At 38.7% G+C, this 21,118-nt stretch overlaps 1 protein-coding gene across 1 annotated transcript in view; it reads left to right on the top strand.

Moving 5' to 3' along the window:
- Positions 1 to 21,118, top strand: part of WWC2 (WW and C2 domain containing 2) — a 98,811-nt gene that overhangs the window by 57,303 nt on the left and 20,390 nt on the right. The window contains exons 8-15 of the mRNA XM_065061251.1: positions 876 to 949; positions 4,415 to 4,657; positions 9,458 to 9,547; positions 11,363 to 11,976; positions 15,503 to 15,626; positions 17,770 to 17,850; positions 17,934 to 18,020; positions 20,755 to 20,947. Coding sequence (XP_064917323.1) covers positions 876 to 949; positions 4,415 to 4,657; positions 9,458 to 9,547; positions 11,363 to 11,976; positions 15,503 to 15,626; positions 17,770 to 17,850; positions 17,934 to 18,020; positions 20,755 to 20,947 — 1,506 coding nt within the window. The remainder of the gene's footprint in view (positions 1 to 875; positions 950 to 4,414; positions 4,658 to 9,457; positions 9,548 to 11,362; positions 11,977 to 15,502; positions 15,627 to 17,769; positions 17,851 to 17,933; positions 18,021 to 20,754; positions 20,948 to 21,118) is intronic.

The following is a 21,118-nucleotide window of genomic DNA, read 5'->3' as shown; positions in this document are numbered from 1 at the left end:
ATATATATATGTATATGCATACATTTTTAAGAGAGAATTACTTAGAATTTTTCTCCTTAAATTTTAAATCAAGATTCAGATCAACTTTCTATGTTTGTCATGAAGCATTTATGACAATTTTATTTAATCAAATAGTTCCAGTACAGTGAAGATCAGCATAAGTAGATATTATTCTTCTGGTCTATCTGTAGGGTATGTTTCACCTTGCAGACTTAATTCGGGATGAAGATGTTTTTAATTTTCAGAAACAAGATCTCACTATTTAAATGTGCAATTTCATTTCACAGAGCTGAAAAACTGTTAGTGGAACTACTTTTTCAGTGATTCATTAAAACCTCTTCTGTTTCACTGACAGTATATTTACATACACAGAAAGCTGGGCTTAATTTGGGTACTTTCTTTGAAGTTCTGTGAACTAAGTTTGTAAGGAAGAGGCTGTGCAAGGTTTTCCAAGCAAAGAGCTAATCTTGTCTGGGTTTTGTAGCAAATTTATTGAAGTCTTACTTTGAAATGCACTGACTTAGTTCTAAATTCTGAGTTCAGTGGAGTTCAAAGTAGGAGATGAAAATTTTGGGTGCGATCACTGCAAGACTTCTTTGAAAATGCTCTTGCTTTACTCTGGTGGGAGACGGACAATTGGTAGTAGAGTAGTTAATAAGAGATGAACTGGATCAGAAGAAAACAGCACTGCTTTGTACATCTCAGTAGATTCCTAACTAAGCATTTAACAGCAAGTGCGTGGCTGCAGGTGAGTGTGGTTTTAGTTTAAGTCATGATTGTTCTAGCCTGTGCATAGTCTTTGTTGATTAATTTAGCAGCTTTACACAGCAATAAGGTGATTTTTTTATTTTATTTTATTTTTTTTTTCTCAACAGGTTGGAGCAAGAAATAGATCAAATTTAGCAGAGAAGGTCAGATTAAGTCTTCAATATGAAGAAGCAAAGAGAAGGTAATAGGGCTAGAGGCTTTGTTAAGTTACAGGGTTGCGTTGGAAAGGTGGCGTATCCCCCAGCACGAACGCTGCGCTTGCACTGACATCTAGTGGGCTTCTCTCCCGAGGCACCGTGGGCTTCACGGCAAAGTGCGTGTATTTCTTCAGAGGGCAAGCAGCTTTCAGGAGCAGTTGGTGCTTTTGAGCAGTAGACTTTACATTCAATGCTAAGTTGAATGTGTTTAAAAAAAAAAAGATGCAGATGGTGACAAATTAATGGCCATTTCCTCTTGTCCCGTTGCTTGTTACCTGGGAAAAGAGACTGACACCCAACTCACTACAACCTCCTTTCAGGTAGCTGTAGAAAGCTATAAGGTCTCCCCTCAGCCTCTTTTTCTCCAGGTTGAACAGCCCCAGCTCCCTCAGCCGCTCCTCATCAGACTTGTGCTCCAGGCCCCTGACCAGCTTCATTGCTGGGGTCAGCTGGCTTTCCACTGAAGGAGTCACCAGGTTATTTGTGTCCATTATATCCTTCTTTAGGATCGTCACTTTGGTTTACTATTCAATGAAGGCTCTTCAGCTTTAGAGTTGCTCCAGACTTCCAATGCAAATTTAGTAGGCTTAATTGTTTCTTTTTCTTTTTTTTTCCTGGGACTTTGAATAATTTAAATATTTATTATCACTACGGAGTTGGGTGTTTTTAATTAATTGAGCCTAAGGAGAAATCAGGAACTGCTCCATCGATGAATGCGGAATGCCTTTCAAATAAAGTTCTGCAGAAGTCGCTCATGAAAGCAGTGCCACTTGGGTGAATTGCCACAGCACTGAAGAAAGGGCGTCAGAAAGCAGAACATTCAGCGTTACAATGATGTGTTTTCTGGCACACCAAAAGTGTGGCACAATACCGGGGAAGATTTTTACCATTTTAAAAAAGTGTGTGGGATATCTCTCTATTAATAATTTATTGTGTTGTATTATATTCTAATACTTTTCACAAAATTAGGTGTCAGCTATACAGAAACCTTATAGTTTTTGCTATGGAGGTGCTTTGTAATTTAAGGGGAATAGAAATCTAAAAAGTTATCCCATACTCAAAATTCCCTTTTTACTATAAAGAACTAAACAGGGTGATAAAATAAAAAATAACACTTTTCTCCAGATGAAAACTGTGCCTAAAATGCCATTTAATCTGAGATTTAAGTATTATTTCAGTTGGAATACCATGGCATAGTCAATTACAAAACTAGGAAAAGAAATTTGCAGCTTGTAAGTACACAGTAAAGGCATAGTTAATTCTTATGTTTTGAAGGCAGGAGGCTGCACAACCAACGTTTTTTTTGCTTAATTTCCAATATATACCCTCCCCGTACAGAGTAGTAGCTACCATCCTTGCCAGCAACAGCAGTAATCCTTTATATCCTCATTACAGATCATAAAATTTTATTATATATTCAATGCATTCAGCAAAGAGTGCTAAAACTGTTGTGTTTGTTTAGTATTGAGCATGTTTGATTTTGGCTCAGAATCATCATGTACACAATGTTAATTGTCAGATGGTGTTTTAGATGCCGATAGATGGCATTTTTTTCCTCAGGTGTAACTGATGCAAAACCAGATCATCCTCTCTTTTGACTGTGTCTTAAAACCAAGCAGTCCCATCATTGTGTTCTATCTTTCTTCTCTATCATCCAACAGCTGTCAGTAACAGGTCCTTTCAGAACAAGGTTAGGGGGGGAACCAGTGACCTGGAGATGAGTCTTAACAAATGTCTGAAATCTGAAATTATTCGGTTGTTTTCCCTCTGAGTACTGGTCCTCTAAAGGACTGTTGAATATAAATGATACATGTAACAGCTGCAAAATATGTTGAAATGCTTCATTTCATCCCACCGTTTGGTTATGGTCGTACTGCTGATAGCATTTCTGTTTATTTTACATTGTTTTTCTGTGAAAATACCTTGAGTCACACTTGTTCTTGCAGGGCTTTGGTGGGAGTGTTGGTTGTTTTCATTTTTGAAGCTGGTTTTTTTTATATTGAGGTGCAGATGAGAAGGAAATATTACCTATGGAAAGAAAAAGGGGAGTGGTTCCCTTTAAGCTTCTAGTATAAGCAATGATGAAATGGTTAGATTCAACATTAACTATTCTTAGCTTTGACCATAAATAAATGCCTTAATGTGCTGTAAAATTAATACTGGAGATGCAAAATAAGCATGATATTATTAGTTTTGTTAATCACAGAAAACAGACTGGAAATAAGAAAAATATATTCCCCGAAATCTGTCAGAACTGCAGAAGGATTATACACACCAAATTATTTGTGTGTATATATGAAGTATGGCATGGGTCATTACCTTAGGTGTAGTGCCTGGTAACATTCAGGTTGCACAGACTTTTAGCATTTGTTGAGATGACTGAGGTGTATTTATCTATGGCAGTTACAAATAAATGAAAGTAACAGATCAATCGGTTCCTCTTGCCTGAGATTGTATGGGAACTTCTTCCTATTTTGATTTCTCACTTCTTGGCCTTTTTCCCAGCCTGCAAGAGGGAGGTGCAGCAGGCTAGGAGCTGTTACAGAGCTCAGAGCTTCCATATCTTTAGCTATGCAGCTGTTTCAGGTATGGCTAAGGCTGGAAGTGACTGAAAGGTATCATCCTGTTAGATATGTGGCACTTCTAACAGGAATTTTTAGGCTTTCCCAGTGGACAATGAGTTTTTATTGCAAGACCTGCACTTTTAAAGCTACACTGCTGAGCCCATGGACAGCATGATTATGGAGACTGAACACTGGAAATAACCTGCCCTGATCAGGACTGAGCTATAGTACAATAGTACAATAACAATGTAGGGAAGTTTCTGCTACCATTATATGCGTGTATCTGTGCAATATGTGTGGATAATGAGGTCTTGCGTGTCTAACTCTGTGGTTCAACATCTGCAATGGGAACAGCAGTTGTGCAAACTCACACGTTTCGAGTTAATGATCTCCTTTCTCTTTAGGTGGCCGCTATACTATTACCTTTATTATAATCCCACAGAAGAAAAATGCTTTTGCTTGTTAAGATTTGCATACATGCATGCTGTTGAGCACCTTGCTATGGTGTGTGTTCTTTCTCCATTGTCATTGTTGTTTCTGAGGAGCAGTCAGCCTCCAACAGCTTAGGAAAAATCCATGGTACTCCTAGATGTGCCACTACGACACTACCGGATATTTATTAATGTTCTGATTTTTACTTTGACTAGGCATTTGAACAGGACCAAATAATTTTTAATGCATATGCATGTTGCTTTTGGCCTGGATAGATGTCCTGCTTTTCTAGCATAGTCTGTATCCTTGTGAAGCAAAACTAATTAAAAGCATGACTTTGAGTAGAAAATGTTGTGATATCCTGATACATTTCATAATATTGTATCACTTCTCTCTTTGCTGGGATTTGTGTGCTGGGCTGGGCTCAGACAGATCTGCTGTGTTTTATTTTAGCATGGCTAACTTGAAGATTGAACTCTCTAAGCTAGATAGTGAAGCCTGGCCTGGGGCATTGGATGTGGAAAAGGAAAAACTGATGTTAATCAATGAAAAAGAAGAGCTTTTAAAGGAACTCCAGTTTATTACACCATGCAAACGTACTCAAGATGAGCTAGAGCAGCTAGAAGCAGAAAGGAAGAGGCTTGAAGAAGAGCTGCTCTCTGTAAAAAGCACACCCAGTCAAGCACTTGCTGAAAGGTAAGGGGTTGCCTTTTGCTAATATTAAATGCTGCTTTCTGCAATCTAACCTTTGTACTCATTACAGACCCTGAACTATGCCTTGATGGGCTCTTTTCCTTCAGTAACTGTTCCATGTAGATCTTAATTAAATTTGTTATTAGCCCACTGGGCAGAAACACAAAGAACTCTTCTGTACTGTGAGAGAATGTGAGCACCCTGTATGTGCTCTGCAATATCAGTTGCTCTGCCTTTGTTACCAGCATGAAAATGCCTGTGACAGATGTTAAATAACTGAAGAATGTCAACATATCAGCAGGAGGGCAATACATCATTCACTCATTTCTGATAATAGCTGTAAACTATTTGAACTCAGGTTACAAAGATTATCTTGATTGTTGCAACATCTGAAGCCTTTGATGGTGAGTTTTATTGCATACAAAAAGGGGGGCAAAAAAAAGTTCAGAGGAGGCACATAATTGCTGCAAAACTTTTCTAACTTGCTTCTACCTAAATGGTAACTGAAGCAACTCCCACAATAAATTGTTTTAGTCAGATTCAGAGTTCGAGAACATCAAAGGTGACTGCCACAAATGGACTTTTCATCAACTGTAAGTGGAAATAAATTTATGGGCACCTCTAGCACACATAAAATGCAATAAACATGAAATGTCATTGCGTGTATTGGTGTAGAAGTAATACAATCAGCACTGTAACCCTTTCCTACTTCCCTGTGCTAGGAAACACCTGCTATTGCTCCAGTTTCCCTGAATGGCGAAATTCCTCTTAGTGGCATTACAACTTGGGTCTTAAACTGTAGCTGAGCAGTGAGCCATTTCTTTTGTTTACAAAGTACATACATGTGTATTAGGCATGATTTTTTAAACATATTTGAACGCTTTATGGTCATTTAAATCGCATTATGTTGATAAGCTTTCTTCTAAAACATGTTTGGATTATGTCCTCCTGGAACTATATTTTTGTAGGAGAAATTACCTGTCTGTAGTAATAGTGGTATATAAATTGCCATGGATCCATTGCTTTCTGACTTCCATTTATACATGGAGACAAAGGGATCAGTGATAAAATCACATTCACAAATAAACAATTTGAATCTAAGGTTCTAATAATACGCTGTTGTTAGTAATAGCTAAACCTTGGTTCATGCTGTAAATAGGTAGGTGGTTTCTTAGTCTTCTGTTTTAGATGTGCTAGTTTAGTGCCAAAGTTCTGCACCTGATCATTTTCATGTATGTTTCAGATGCCGAACTTTGCATACCAAGGGAAGTAAAATTGTCTTCCACTGTCAGAAAGAAATGAAACAGCATATTTTTCCATGTATGTGTGACACAAATAGTTGTTACAGCTTGAATTTTTTCCCTCTATTTTCTTTTTTTTTTTTTCTCTTTTGATTTTCACTCCTGAAAATGTGGAGTTTTTTCCTGAGGTTACTACTGTAAGCTTTCATGTCGTACACTGCTGGTTGAGGTAGGATTTATGGTGGGTGGCTTCTGGTTTGCTTTTCTGCCAGTCCAGTGAATTCCTACCTGCAACTCTTTATGATATTAAAACTGTCTCTCTTGATGACTTCTTTCACATTAAGCTATTTTGAGGTTTATTTCCGGTATTTCTGCTATAAACATAAAGAAAATTTTCATTTTGTAGAAGGATTCAGATGGTGAAACTTTTCCTGAAATGTTAATTTGAGAAAAGGACACAGTTAATTCTATCTCATCAACCATCAGCATTTTAATTTTTGGAGATGAGGAAGATTCTTCTCTCCATTATGAGTGGAGGAGCCACACCGCCTCCAAAGCGCCGCACTGTTGTTGCATTACTATTTTCTTTCATAAAGTTTCATGAATGCCTTAAGTTTCCAGTGTTCGTGCACATACCGATACTGAAGCAACAGCGTAAGAAGCTATGGATTGTGTCAGAGTTTGATGTGATGAGGATTTTTTGGTGTGGACTTTTTTTTTTTCTTAGTTTTTTCTAAAGGGGGGAATAAACAGAAGACTTGCTCTGACTCCAAAATAACCCCAGGCTATGCTGTAAAGTTTTTGAGTAGGATGCTGAAATTACCACTAGTAGATGTGCTCTGAATCAATTTACAGAAGGAGGGTATAAATCATAACATATCAGCTTCAAAAATGCAGAGACAGGGCATACTCTGACTGCTTCGAGAAGCCCCGCAGCAACTATATAGCAATATCTGGAATGTGGAACTGTTGAGAACTATTTGCTATTATACTTTCTTGCTTCTGTGTTCATGCCAGGGAGATTCCATCACTCCTTTAGTCCTTTGCAAAGTCTTCTAAGTAATCACAGACAGTGAAACAGATGCATGATTTAACTACTTGATTGTGCTGTTGCCTGTCATAAACAAGTCCATGTAAGTTTGCACTTTAAGTTTGTAATGTTTTTTAAGAGTCTGTGCCCCTCTCAGCAATGTTACAATTTAAGATCAAAACTGGAGATAGATGTCTCACTGACACTCAAGTCACTCCTGCAACAAGTAATAGGTTAATTTAGATAGGAGGGGTGCAAACAGGCTAGAGGGAGATCCATGTTAGAACAGGTAACAGGATGTTTAGGTGTTTACATGGGCTTTGTAATATTAAAGTTCCTGCTGAAGCTATAAAGAGGGAATGTTCATTGTTGGAAGTTTGGGGGGTTGTTTGTTTGCTTTTAATTTGGCCTGATGCAGAATGAAAAAAAAATTCCTCGAATGACAATTTGTTGTGAGATAGTAAAAACATTTCCTGTGTGTCTTGGAACTTCCAGGAGCGATTTTATCATCTGGCTTTGTATTTGTGACTAACATCTTTCTGAAATTTACTTACAGGTAGTAATACTAGTTCTTTAATGACTAGTAGCTCAAATTATACCCAGGAAAGGTTTTCATTTTTTATTCAGGAGCTAAATAATATGGGATAAGTTACATTTTATCAACTTCCTTAAGATAATAAAGGAAAACAAACTTTCGCTTGAAAACAAACAAAGTCAAAACCAAAAACTAAAGCAAAATAACCTTTTAGTTTAATAGTACATATTCAATGGAACAACACTAGCTGTCTGTTTTGAGGACTCCAGTCAGGGAAGTTCCTAAGCTTTTAATTTTCTTTCTTGCCTTTTGCCATTGGTAGTTGAACACATACAGCCTTTTATGTGCCCTTCCTTGAAGACAAAATGATAGTTTAGTATTGAAAAGCCAGAAAAGAGTGAAGAGCACTCTTTCCTGGGAAAAGCAGGCTAGATTAGGCTTTAAAAGAAGGCAGAAGGCGATGATAAATAGTAAAATGGTAGGAAAGAGAGTCTGCTGCCATGGATGAGCATAATTCTTGGTTTGGAAACCTGTGTGCATGTCTTCCTGAGCAAAGAATGGAGCACTGTGGATGCTTTTAACAATCCTAGCAGGTTTGGGCAGATGAACACATTAGTGTCGTGTAAGAGCACAGGCAGCGGAGTGGAAGTTCACACCCTGGCTGACCTCGGGGTAACTTATTCACCTTTGCATAACCCAGATTTGCTCGCTGAATAAGCATGGGTGTAAGCAAGTGCTTTTCATGCTTTACTGAATTGAGGACTTAATGTCTTTTTACTGGTATCTGACACGCAAAGAGTGTGAATTCTGGGAACTCTTGAGTATTTCATTCAGTTTGCATTAGAAAGCAATGGTTGGTTTTGAGGGCTTGTTCTTTGAAGTGTTCTCTGCATTTGAATTTTAATTTGTATGCCCTTGAGATGCCAGAAAGGTCAAAGGAAAGATTTCTGAGAATAAACAACAAACCTTTTTTTCCCCTTTTTTTTTTTTTTATGGAGGTAGGTAATTTGTCCCTCAGATTCGTTGCTTGAAAACTTCTGACATGTGTCAGTTGACTGAGCAAGGGCTAGAGGACGATATACTAATCCACAATTACAGGAGGGTTTAGCTGAGTCCACTGAGGGAACGCAATTTATTTGGTGTTGTAAATGGAGTGATAAAAGGGAATTATAAAAGGAAGGATCACTGTAAATGTTAGTGAATCCTTTCTGCTTGCAGCCAGCCAAAAGGAATGGGAGAGTTCTACCATTTGTGGTTTTAGAGTTAGGTTGGATAACAATGCAGGAAGCAATAAATCTTTCTTTTCATAAAGGTGAACCTTGATAATGAGCATTACAATGCTCTGTGGCTCTGAGGTGATGACAAAGCTGTTGGGGATGTAGAAATCTTTACCAAGGACTCCTAAATATGGTCCATCATCTCAGAACCGTGTGGTTGAATGCTGCTTTGATTTACTGTGCTTTGTCTCTATGTGAAGACTCTGAAATCAAAGGGAGTGCTTTAATTTTAAACTTCCTGCAGTGCTACTCCAATTTCTTGTGTTCTCAGAACTAATGCTGCTATTTGTGTTCCTTTTTCTTTTATCTTTTTTTTCCCTGAAACTATATAAAGTGAGGATCCAGTCTACAGCATGGCATTAAAAAACTGTATTAGTGCAGATCTTGTTCTCCTGAAGTTGCAGCTATTTTCCCAGAGCTTACCTGTGACTCTTTTATTGGGTGTGCGTTTCCCTTGGTGCAGTGTGAGTCCACCAATGCTTTGTACACTTAGCAGGTCTGTTACAGTACTTAGTATTCTGCAGGTAGAGTCACTCTGCTGGTGTGGTTTGGCTTTTACAATACGACTGAGAGCTAACACAGTCTCTTTGATTTTAGTAGTTGGCAACCAGATGAAAATATGAGGGATCTTCACTTTGTTTCTGTCTTATCTAGAAAGTATTTTAGTCTCTGGGTTATTTTGTAATGCTTTCCTATATTTATATGTATGTCTCTTTCCAGGTTGAAATTGGAGGAGAGAAGAAAAGAGTTGGTACAGAAACTTGAAGAAACTACAAAGCTAACTACGTATTTGCATTCACAGCTTAGGAGGTGAGGTTGTACTGCATATTGTAAAGCCGGTTTTCAGCAACAACCTAGTGGAGCTGGCTGTCTGAACTTCATTCTTAAGTTGTTCTCTGAGCTGGAAGCTGAACAAAATTTGTTTAATATTTACGTAAGACAAAAGAGTCTAATGGCTTCAAGCGTTTTGCCACCATACAAACCTGATGAACCTTTATAATTTCAGTAAGCACTTGGGGCTGGATTGAATGGATTTTTTTTGTGCAGCTTCTATAATTAAGCAGGGAGACATTATTTTGCTTCTGTGTAAATAAATAAATCAGGAATTCTCTAATTGGTCATATCTCCAAAATGCTGTCATCAAGGAGACCAAATAGCTTCTCAGATTTCTGTCTAAAATAAGTTATTAGAACTGTAGCCTTTATTCTGTGTAATAACAGGAGAGGCACAATGAGTACATATATGCACATAAACACTTAGGTGAATAGTAGATTCTGGTTTCAGTCTTCAACACTGACTTATGTTTTCTATAGACAGAGAAGTACCCTCGGCAGGATTTTTTTTTTCCTGGCAGTTATTGATTCAAAATTTGACTCTTGGTTTATGAAATTCAAAGTGATAACAAAAAAGCAATCAGGTACAGCGACTGTGAACTCAAACTCATTGTTCTGATAGGAATTCTGATATTTAATGTACATGTAATCTCCTAAGGAAGGGTTTCTCTCACTTCTGGACTTGTACCCTGGGCCACCAAACCATATGTCCATTACATTTATTTAGAACATCCTGAATTTGGTCAAACTGCTTGCATAACACAATGGGATACACCAATCAGACGCTGCATTGATGTTTACCAATTCTCTTAGAAATCAGAAAGGGGCTTTAAGAGGGAAAATGTTTTTAGGTATTCTATAAAGGTCCTCTCAAAATAAGCCATGCCATCCCACTCCTGGGATCTAGGCTGGCTTAGCCATTTCAAACATAGGGGAAGAGTCTTTAAATTCCTTTCCCTTTTTTTTTTTTTTTTTTTTCAGGGTGCTTGTTTGTTTGGACTTGTGGGTCTTTTTATCCCATTAAACACAGTTTTCTAGTCCAGTGGCAAAATTTTAAAGTCGATAGCTTTCCTATTGTTCAGTAAACATCTTTGAAGTGTGTAGAAAGGACTGCCTTGAATTACTTTTCCTGACATTTTTTCCCAGCGGAGTCCTCCTGAGCCCATGCAGTGACACTCAGTTTCTCTGGCCTGGCAGGGCTCTTTATCTTCTGTTATTAACAGGAAAAGATTGCACGTTACAGCCTTTGCCATGCTTATGTAGTTGGATCTACTGTGCATGTAGAGTGTGTATTGTCTTATAGACATGCAGCAGTTCTGCTGTAGGTCATCTGCTCCTACCTGCCGTCTTTTCCAGGTGCTCGGGCAGGGGGCAGGCTGCATAAATTGATTCAGAGGTGGCAGCAGTGCTCTGCTGCCATAACATCCTTCCTGGGGATCCCTTTCCTGAATGGACCTCATGAGCGCCCACATCAGAGTGGAGCAGGTCTCTGAGGGAATATGGCAGCTGAGAAGCTGCTGTTACTGCCGGACCGGGTTGTCAAATCTGCAGCTTTTTCTGGAAGAAAAGCAGCTCTGGCAACAGGCATAAGCTGGATAAATTGCCGTGATGGTGTGCAGATTGGGCACGCCAATCTATGCCAAGTGTGGCTGCTTAAAAAAATTAATGTTCCAAGCAGCATTCAGTTGTAAAATGTTAATGTGCAGCTCCAGTCGATCTTGTCTCTCCTTGCACCATTTTGCGCTGGTTTAGTTTAGTAACATCAGCGTATATGTTTGTGCTTTCCTTGCAGCCTCTCAGCTAGTACGTTATCTGTGTCTTCAGGGAGCAGTTTGGGATCCCTGGCATCCAGCCGAGGATCTCTGAACACATCAAGCAGAGGGTCGCTGAACTCGCTCAGCTCCACAGATCTCTACTATAACCAAGGCGATCAAATAACAGATTTGGACTACCAGTATAAACTTGACTTCATATTGCAAGAAAAGAGTGGTTACATTCCTTCGGGACCTATCACTACTATTCATGAAAATGAAGTGGTCAGTTCCCATGGGAGACTGGGTTACAGTGATTCTCCTTCAGCTGCAGACCATCCAAAATTGACTGAACCTCCCAAATCTGTGACATCACTGTCTTCCAGATCCTCTCTGTCCTCCTTGTCCCCGCCAGGCTCCCCATTGGTTTTAGAAGCTGCATTTTCAGTGTCAGCTCAAAATTCCCCTCTGCATCACCTCACTGCTGACTTTGAAGACTCTGACCTTTTGGGTGATTTTGCAGGCATTAGTCTCTGTGAGAGCCAAATATTATTGGACTCTGAAGCCAGCACAGGATCTCAGATTCCTCCAGATGATAAAGATCTTAATGAAGGCGTTAGGCAGCCTCTGCCTTCTCTACATGAAGGAAGTTCAGGTAATTAAAAAAAACTTATGCCAAATGTATATGTTACATGAAAATTTTGAACTAACAGCAGGTTCTTGAATGGGGAGGTACCTCATGTAGATGAGGAGTATCTTGATAAGCACACACATTGGCCATGGTGAGCAGTCAGTAATTCTGAGGGATGTTGAATCTAGTTTTGGGTACAGAAAGCTATGATCGCCCCAATTTCATCTACATTTTTTCAATAGCTGCCTCACAAGGAAAGTTCACGTATTGCAGACTGTGTCATGAAGAAGTAACAGAAAAACCTGGAGCTGGATCTTAAAGACACGAAGGATGCACAGTGTTCCCTTGTGTTCCTAGGTATTGTCAAGAATGTGTGGGGATAGAGCCAAAACACCCTCTGCTGGTTGTTGGTAACTTGAAATCAGATACTTTGTTTCTCACTGACATATAAGTTACAAACTGACATCCGAAGTAAAAGAGATTTCTGGAATTCAAGTTAGAATATGTGTGTATGTATATGTAGTTATTTGAACCTGCTGTCCCTCAAAGATCTGCAGTTCATTGTTTGAGTCAAGAGATACAAGTAGCTACATGCCATGCAAGTTACAGTGAGACTCTCCCCATTTCTAGCATGGATTGAATAGCTTTTAGCTCTTTATCCACCTGAGTTGGAGCAGAGCTCCTAAGCTAGTCTAGGCTGCCCCTGCAGTCTGTGGGTGACTTCCAAAATGGTGGATCATCTTATCTGCAAACATACTTCCCTTTAAGGAGGGACTCTGTGAAGGACTGATGGACTCTGTGAGTTATCAAGGTACCCTGAGTCACTAATTAACTTTGAGATGGCTGAATTAGGTGTAATGAATTCCACTTGTAGTCTGTAGTAAAAGCCATGCAACATACTGAGTCACCTTGTATGGTCAAAGCGTTTAGCAGAGTTGGAACTCTGAAAACCCCGGCTGTCACGAACTGGTGGCTTGTCCTCAGTCTTAGACCATTGAATTTGCTACCTTTTGTTAGGGTTGACAGTATGTTGTGCTTTTGCTGCACATTTATTGACTTTTTCATTGTTTTTAAGTATGTTGCAAGCCATTCACATGTTTACATTACACAGTGGCTCTGTTTTCCCCAGGAGGAACTGGGGGTGCCAGATCTGCGCTAGTGCTGGGCACTGGCAGCCCCATTTGAAACCTGAGCAGCACCTGGCGTACCCTGCTCCATGTGTCCAGGCCTGAGCTGATAGCGAAGTGGCAAACTAAGGAGTTTGGGTGTCTTAGAATAAATACAACCTAGCTCTAGAAAGCACATTGTCCAAATTCATTGCCAAGCTTGAACCCTTGTGCCTGGAGTTTGCCGGTTTTTAATAAAAGTACCTGGACATACTGATACAGATATATATTTTAATGAGAAATTTGCTTTTATTTATATATCAAGAAATGCTGTAACATCTGTTAGTTAATCAGATTAGGTTAGTGCAGTACTGTCGTAATTTCAATATTGGCCAGAGCAATGTGGCACCAGAGGAGAAATTTATGGTATATATTGTACAAGCTGGGACTCCCCTGCGTTGTTCAACTGTGCAGAAAGAAAAAAAGAAATTGACTGAAGTCCTAATGGTCGGAACCTGTGAAATGCAAAGTGGAAAAGCATGGAAAGGGATTAGGGAGGGAGAGGATCATTTTGTCCTTTGTCTTTTCAGCATAGTGGAACACAGTCTTTGCTTTAGAGCTATATTATGAAAGTTGGAAAAAATAATTAATTTTCCTGCACATATTTCGACAGCGCATCCTTTCCAAATTAACAACTTTCAGTCTGTCTATCTTTGTAATGTGGCTGCGACTCACCTAGTCTGTGAACTGAATTTAAGATGGTTTGTAATCTGGGAACCCAAAGGGTTATGAGGAATCAAGTATTGTATTGTTTTATATTTATTGCTTTAGACCATTATTTTCAGATGCATCGTGAGGTTGTCTAAAATTTTTAAGGTTTTTTGATGTCCTGTTATTCTGGATAGTGTCAGGGTGTCTTTTAAGTCTATAAGTAGTTATGGTTTTAACATAGAACTTCTTCATACTGATGCTTCCTCATGTAGTGTCATATATATGATACAAATTATCTTTAAATCTGTATTAAGACTGTCAAAACAAGCACCCAGATTTTGAAAAGCCAGATATTAATTTATTATCCTTCAGTACCTCTAGTGTCCATGGTAAGATGGGCCTTGTGGTGAGGCTTCAGCACATTAGCAGTGAGACATAGACCTGGGGTTGGTTCAGTTTTTCTACTCCAGTTTCATTCTTGGAACTGCTGCGATGCTGAATGGGAAAGTTTTCAACAAACTCAGCCGGAGGCGGAAAACCTGCATGGAAGATTTCAGCCCACACACTTACACTTAAGACAGCAGATCTGAATACTGCTGAATCTTAACTTGGAGGTAGACCAAAACATACCCCAAGACAGTCTAGGTAGTATTGCCGTGTAGTAATCTGCATTGCCTCTTTAGATAGAGTGCTCACCTGCTTCTCTGTCTGTGACTTTTCTGTACAGGTGAACCATACAGATATTTGCTTCTCTGCATATGTCCCTGCTGTCAGAAACCAAGTTGGAATATCATGTAGTTCTTCCACAGTCACTCTCTGTCATTGTCAAAGTCAATTCAGGCTGCTGTGGTAATTCCTGAGGGTAATCAATAAATCATGTCATCACCTTCACCCCTCGCATGGTGGGGGGGAAGGGAAAGAGCACTTCATCATCAAGCAAAAAGCATTCCTACTGCCATAAATAAAAGCACAAATGCCGCAATCAATCATCTAATCTGAAGCCTTATATTTTAAACATCTTAACAAGATGTAAAGTCATGATTCAGGTAGGGACAATAGCGCATGCCAATATCCTCACCCCTTGGCAGACACAAGTACTGCACAGGCCCTCAGCTCTCTGTACTGCAGAACGTGGCTTTCCCTGAGTGCTGCTGCTTCACCACGTGACACTAGCGTATGGATGCGAGTTGAAGATTAAAGCTAAGTAGTAGTTGATAGTAAGGAGACTATAGCATAAAAAGGTTTTGATGATAATAAGCCGGAGGGGATTTTTCATTTCTAGCAGTTTTATCACTGGGGACAGGGTGTCTGTCTGACTCCTGAATATTTAATAAACAGTAGGCAATCACTTTGCATGTAGCCAAAGTGTTACTGCAGTGCAGAATGAGAACACAGCAAATACAGGTTTAAAGATGAGGATAATGAGGGTTAATAATGAAGATAATGAAGGATAATAACTAGCTCAACAGCTACGGGTGATGATAGGAGCCTGTAACTCTGGGAAGGAATAATAGTTGTACATTTTCAAGTTCATCAGTTTGGTTATATCCCTAGCCAGGATATGTGGTAACAGCAGTACAGTCTCAGAATGTTTAATGATGTGAAACAATGCTACTCTGTGATACTCAGTTATGGGTCACCACTTTCAACTTAATGCCTTTCTAAGCTATGTGCTTCTCTCTTTCTGACTGTTCATCTCTTGGACTAATTTTCATTCCTCTTTCTTTTGCTAGGTGATGACTTCCCACGGAGAACAGGTAGTCACCTGCTGGAGGAGAAGACAGCCTGTGTATCGGCTGCCGTGTCCGATGAGTCTGTAGCTGGAGATAGTGGTGTATATGAAGCTTCTGTGAAACAGTAGGTTTGAGTAATAACACAAGTCTTTCCACCAAAAATTTAAATATATCTATAAGCAATTACATCATATCAGCATAAACAGTTTATCAGTCTTGTCTTTTTAGTAAATACTTTGTCCTTTCACATTGAAAGGAAGATACATTTGCCAAACAATGAAGTTTTATTGCTTTTTTTAAGCTAATAAGTTTGCATTAGTTTGCTTGTATAATTTGCTTAAGTAGCATTAATATGCTACCTTCTAATCCTGATTTTTTTTCTTGCTAGAAGGCATTCTCTTTCCTGAGAGAAAAGCTATATTTAAACTATACAGATTCTGCCATGTGGCTGTGTTGACTCTACTCAGAGTGGCTCTTGCTGCTTCTTGTTTTGTTTAGGTGCAATAGGTGTCTTCTGTTGCCAGGCAAAAAGCTTTTCTATTAGTACAGGTAAAGGTGTGTTATGGTATCATAAATACATTTTATTGGCCTCTGATAAAATTACTTCTATTTCTCAAGTCTTTCACAAATTAAAAGGTAATAAAATGGAAGAGACCAAACAAAAAACCTGAAATACAAAAGGGATTTTTCCTAAAGTGTTACTATGGCTCTTCAATTTCATCTTAGGTCATGGACCCATATTTCACCCTGAACTCTGCATCCTAGTATTAGTATGCTCCATGTCTTTAGTTAGACCAAATGCAACTTCTCAGGCTGAAATAAACTCCCATCTATTAAAAACTTGGCCTTTGCTTGACTGAGCACCAGTGACTGTGTATTTTGCTTCAGTAACCATTGTTGTCTTCCCATTTGGTTTCAATTCTGAGCCAGTGTGATCAAAACTTATCCTCTGCTCCAGTTATAAGCCCAGTGGATGGAAATGAAAAGGCACTGCACTAAAAGCCATGCATGGTTCTGTGGAGAAAGTCTTTACCTGCCCTCTCCAATGGCTGCGAGTGGTGGGACAGCTGGAAAACAGAACAAATTCCTGTTTTCTTCCTGTCTTTACTCACGAAAAGACAAAAGACAATAGTTGCATCCCCTGGACCTGTATACAAAAGGAAACTATTGCCATTGGTGCCAGCTGTGATTTACAGACACTAGTTATGCCATGATAGCTCCAGGTGTGGATACTCTTAATTCTTACTGAGTAGGAAATAGTGAAGAGGCAATGAGTGTCTCTGTATGAGTTGCTTATGCTTAGTAGAAGTGTCTTTATAAACACTGTATGTGGAATAACTTATAATTTGTCAGTGTGCTCCTGAAGTTACAGTACAGCGATTTCTACTGTACAGACCAGTCCTTTGTATTGAGGAATTTAAGGCAGGGGAAGAAATAAACATACTCTATCAAATTAGCCATCACTCAGGAAATGAATAGTTAAAAAGAAACCTCTAAATGCAGAGTCTTAAAATAATGCTGTCATGTCTCAATGAGGCGTGGGATGTCTGTGTCATTCTCCACTTTTCCTGTCTTGCCATTTCTTATTTTGATCTTGTTTATTGATCCCAGCAGTCTAGTTTTAAAAATCAATGAAACACATTAATACCACATCCTCACTCAAACCTCCCAGAAGATGACTGGAAATTATTTTGCCACATGGATTCTCTGTAATTTCATTCAGTGCTAGAGTTGCTCTTCAGCTGTGAGACCTGAGTCGCTTTGGTTCTTTGAAAGCTTCTGCAAACAGGCTCAGAGGAAAGATGCTTCTTGTTTGCACAGAAACCTCTTCATTTTCCAAAGCTTCTGCTTCTCAAATATTCTCCAAAGCAGCATTTCATGTTCAGTTTATGTATGGTTTGATGTTTTGAAGAAACTTTAATTTCCAATTTTGTATTCTGGTGAGTAAAGAAATACTAAATGTGTATAGGAAAATGTCATGAGGTTTTGGGGGTGTTTTTTTCCTTGTTAGTCTGGCCTGCTTCAGTAATCAGCCTGAGGCCCTTCCGACTCATTACCAGAGTTGTCAAACTGTTCGGGCAGCAACTGTCCCTAAACCAGGTATTGCTATTGTGTAGGCTCCAAAATTCTCAGTTGGAGTGCATGCTGTAATTAAATCAGCCTGTTTAGGAGAATGTATATACGTTCTGGGTATGCATACCTTAATTATTGCTGAAAGCTATCTATCTATAATTTTCCTAAATTTGAATATTTGCCTATTTCCCTAGACCAAATGAAACTGAGGACATTGTATATAGTGAAGATGATGCAACAACTCTAGAGGCTGCCCAGGTACAAATAGGACTCAGGTAAGTGACCAGTAAAGGGAATATTTCTGTTCATACATAAATGCAAATAGTAAACTTCCCTCATGTTGTCCTTTCTTTAACAGATACGTCCACGGCAATTCAAGTTTTGTGATAATCATAGCACAGCTCAGAAATCTTCCAGTGTTTTCGGTCCCCCTTGGCTCTAAAGTGTAAGTCAGACAATCACTGAGCAGTAGTGTTGAAATATCAGAGTATAATAATAAGTGATACAAATTTTCCAAAAGAAGGGATTGATTTACTGCTTAATGGCACTAAAATGCGTTCAAAACTTTTCAAACGGTAGTAGTATTTAGCTTTTACGTATTCCAGCAATGCTGCAAGATGAAGTTATCAGGAAATTTGTACGTTCCACTGAAGTGGAACAAAATGGATTTTTTTAAAATGATGCTTCATGTAGTGTTTCTAAACATTCTGTAGCTTTGCGAGTGCAGAACAGCTAGTTAATAAAAATATTATTTTGATACTTTGCCATTCTTTCCACTCAGAATGTTGTATTTTTATACTTACCTGGCATTTCAATGTAAAATGACGTTAAAGTAGTATGTGTCTTTTAAGTGAGCATTTAAAGGTAAGGGGTAATTTGATAAATTGCAAGTGGACAAGCACAGCCACATTGAGGTACACCTGCCCTAGCAACGGGAGCTTGGAGGTCTGTTAAGAATTAGTTCTTGTGTTGAATTGGACATAAAGGTCTAAAAGTAATAACAGTAGAAATCATATGTACGAAATGAGCAAAAATGCCTGAATAAGAATATATTACCACTGAGATTCTAATCCCAAACTCTCATCTGTACAAATAAGTACAGCTTGCCTCAGCTCCTTGGGGACACTTGAACCTCAGTGAGCTTTTTTGCAGACTGGAAAGCTACCTTAAACTGTTGAGAAGCTTCATAAGATTAGAATAAAACATAATCAGTCCTTGGAAAACTGGGTTTTCTTGCTGGTTCCCTTCCCCCTGTCTCCTGTCACCTTGAATTTGATTGGCAGATCAATAGGAAGCCACTGAATATGGAAAGGATGCATAGGGATGCAGGTCTGGGTGCTTGTTGGATTTTTCTGTTTGTTTTTAATAACAAATGGTTGTCTACTGCCATCCTTCCTTCTCTGACCTCCATCTTTCCACTGCTGACCTTCCAAGTCCTCTAGCATTTAGCACAAGAATATAGAATAACTATTGAAGAAAAAATTGACACAGCTGAGAGGAAAAGTAGATAATATAGAATCTAAAAAGAACGTCAATAAAATGGTCAGTAAGATAAAGTTAGGTCATAGCTGGCATCTTTTTAGGAATTGAAGTATAAAGTTGTAATTAATAGTCAAGCATCTTCAGAGCAAAAGTCCAGACCTGCTGCTGCTAAAAAGATTTAATAAAACTAAAGCTACCCAAAATGAGGAGGAAGAAAGGACAGGGTAAAAGAAGAACTTTGCAAATAGCATTTTTTCTGTCACTTATGATTGTAGGCATATATGTATAGACTATACAGATATGTACAATGATAAAAAAAATTGGCTGTGGAAAACGATGCGATAACTGTATTTTCTAGAACATCAAATTGGATAGATTAGTATTTTATTGAACCTTTACACAGAGAAGAATAGATTTGACATGAGTCCTTACTGGTATCTGTTGCCACTGTTTGTAGAAGCTGTTCACTTTTAGAGTAAGTAGAGCCTAGCTGAGTACTTATTATTTGTGTCAGGATCATTTTTTCATCAGTTGAGAAGTCACAGGTTTGTCACAGGGAAACCTGAGGCATTGGCTGACTTTTCAACTCTTTTAATTAAAATGAAAGTAAGCGCTCCTGTAAAACAAAGCCAGTGAGCACTTAGATCCATTAGAACCACTTAGATCTTACTTTTTATCCCAAGAAGCTTGGCACAACTGGGGAATAAAGGCTATGCCAAATAAAAAAATTAAGTATATCACAGACCTAATTTCTTTTGGTTTAATTAATGTAAAACTAAGTTTTAAATCATAATAGCAGTAACATTACCAGAAACAAGTTTTTTCTTTGGTCCACTTTTTCTCCTTGCTTTAGCTAGCTTCATTGTTTCATTGCATTCTATTCTACAGTGAATGTCAATTATATTTAAAGCCAGTACTGAAAATACACTAATGCATAGACAGAGAAAAGATGTATAACAGCAACTGTGCTCATTCATGTGTATGAGAAGCTGTGCAATAGGTAAATAACATGTACAGATTGCATTAGGAAATGTCTTTATCAACTAATGCGAGACCTGCAAGTTAGCAAGTGTTACCTGTATCCACATAGTAGCCATTCATATTTGTCTACAAAAAGAATGCAGCTGCATAACAGTTTCAGGTTATTCCCCATGCTTAAGTTCAGGCTTGCAAGATGCGTTCTTCTAAGTCTCACTTCATGTGACCTGAGCTATTTTCTTCCTCAGTTTCCTTAGTTTTCTCTTTTTTTTTTTTTCAGAGGTTTGGTTCTGTTTCTTTCAAAGAGTAAAAGACATCACTGCTTTTCAGTGCTGCTCACATTGTTCTAACAGTTTAATTTTTACATCCAACCAGATCTTTCATATTTTTTAATTAACATTAAGATCATGTTTCTTCCCATCTGTGACATGATCTTCAGTGTTCACAGTAATAAACTGGGGCATAAATTTGGATGGAGACAGGAATAGCTACCTTTCTTGCTGCTACCTTACCAGGCACAGGAATTTCTTTTTGGGAGATGTTTGTGTGAGGGGCAGGAGGTGTTTCTCACTCCTCTTTTTCACTCACTCAGTTTCTGATTTGTTGCTCTTTCGTTTTTCTTGCTATGCAGCCCATTAGTCAATGGGGTCAACTTCTATCATGTGTCACCAGTGAGTACCACTTTAAATACAGGTAAAGATCTGTTTTGTTTCTGGCAGGTATATTAGACTTGCAGTACTTCCATCCTCAACTGACATCAGCTGTCTGTTCCGCACAAAAGTTCATCCAGCCACGGAAACCATCTTATTCAACGAGATATTCAGAGTAGCGATTTCCCAAGTAACACTGCTACAGAAGACGCTGAGAGTAGATGTTTGTGCTGTCAGTAGAAGTCGTCGGGAAGAATGCTTGGTATGCAGTTTTATTTCTGGCCTCTTTTGGTTTTTGCATGCATTTGTTTATAGTGTCCTCTCTGATTTTGATGGTCAAGGCTACTAAAATTCCCCAATACTTGGAAACAAACTCTGAAGTGTAACTTAGTTGTTGCGGTAGTACTTAAAATACTGCCTTTCTTGGAAATTC

Source organism: Columba livia, chromosome 4, assembly GCF_036013475.1.
Source record: "Columba livia isolate bColLiv1 breed racing homer chromosome 4, bColLiv1.pat.W.v2, whole genome shotgun sequence".
Taxonomy (NCBI): domain Eukaryota; kingdom Metazoa; phylum Chordata; class Aves; order Columbiformes; family Columbidae; genus Columba; species Columba livia.
This window is presented reverse-complemented; position numbering and strand designations above follow the sequence as displayed.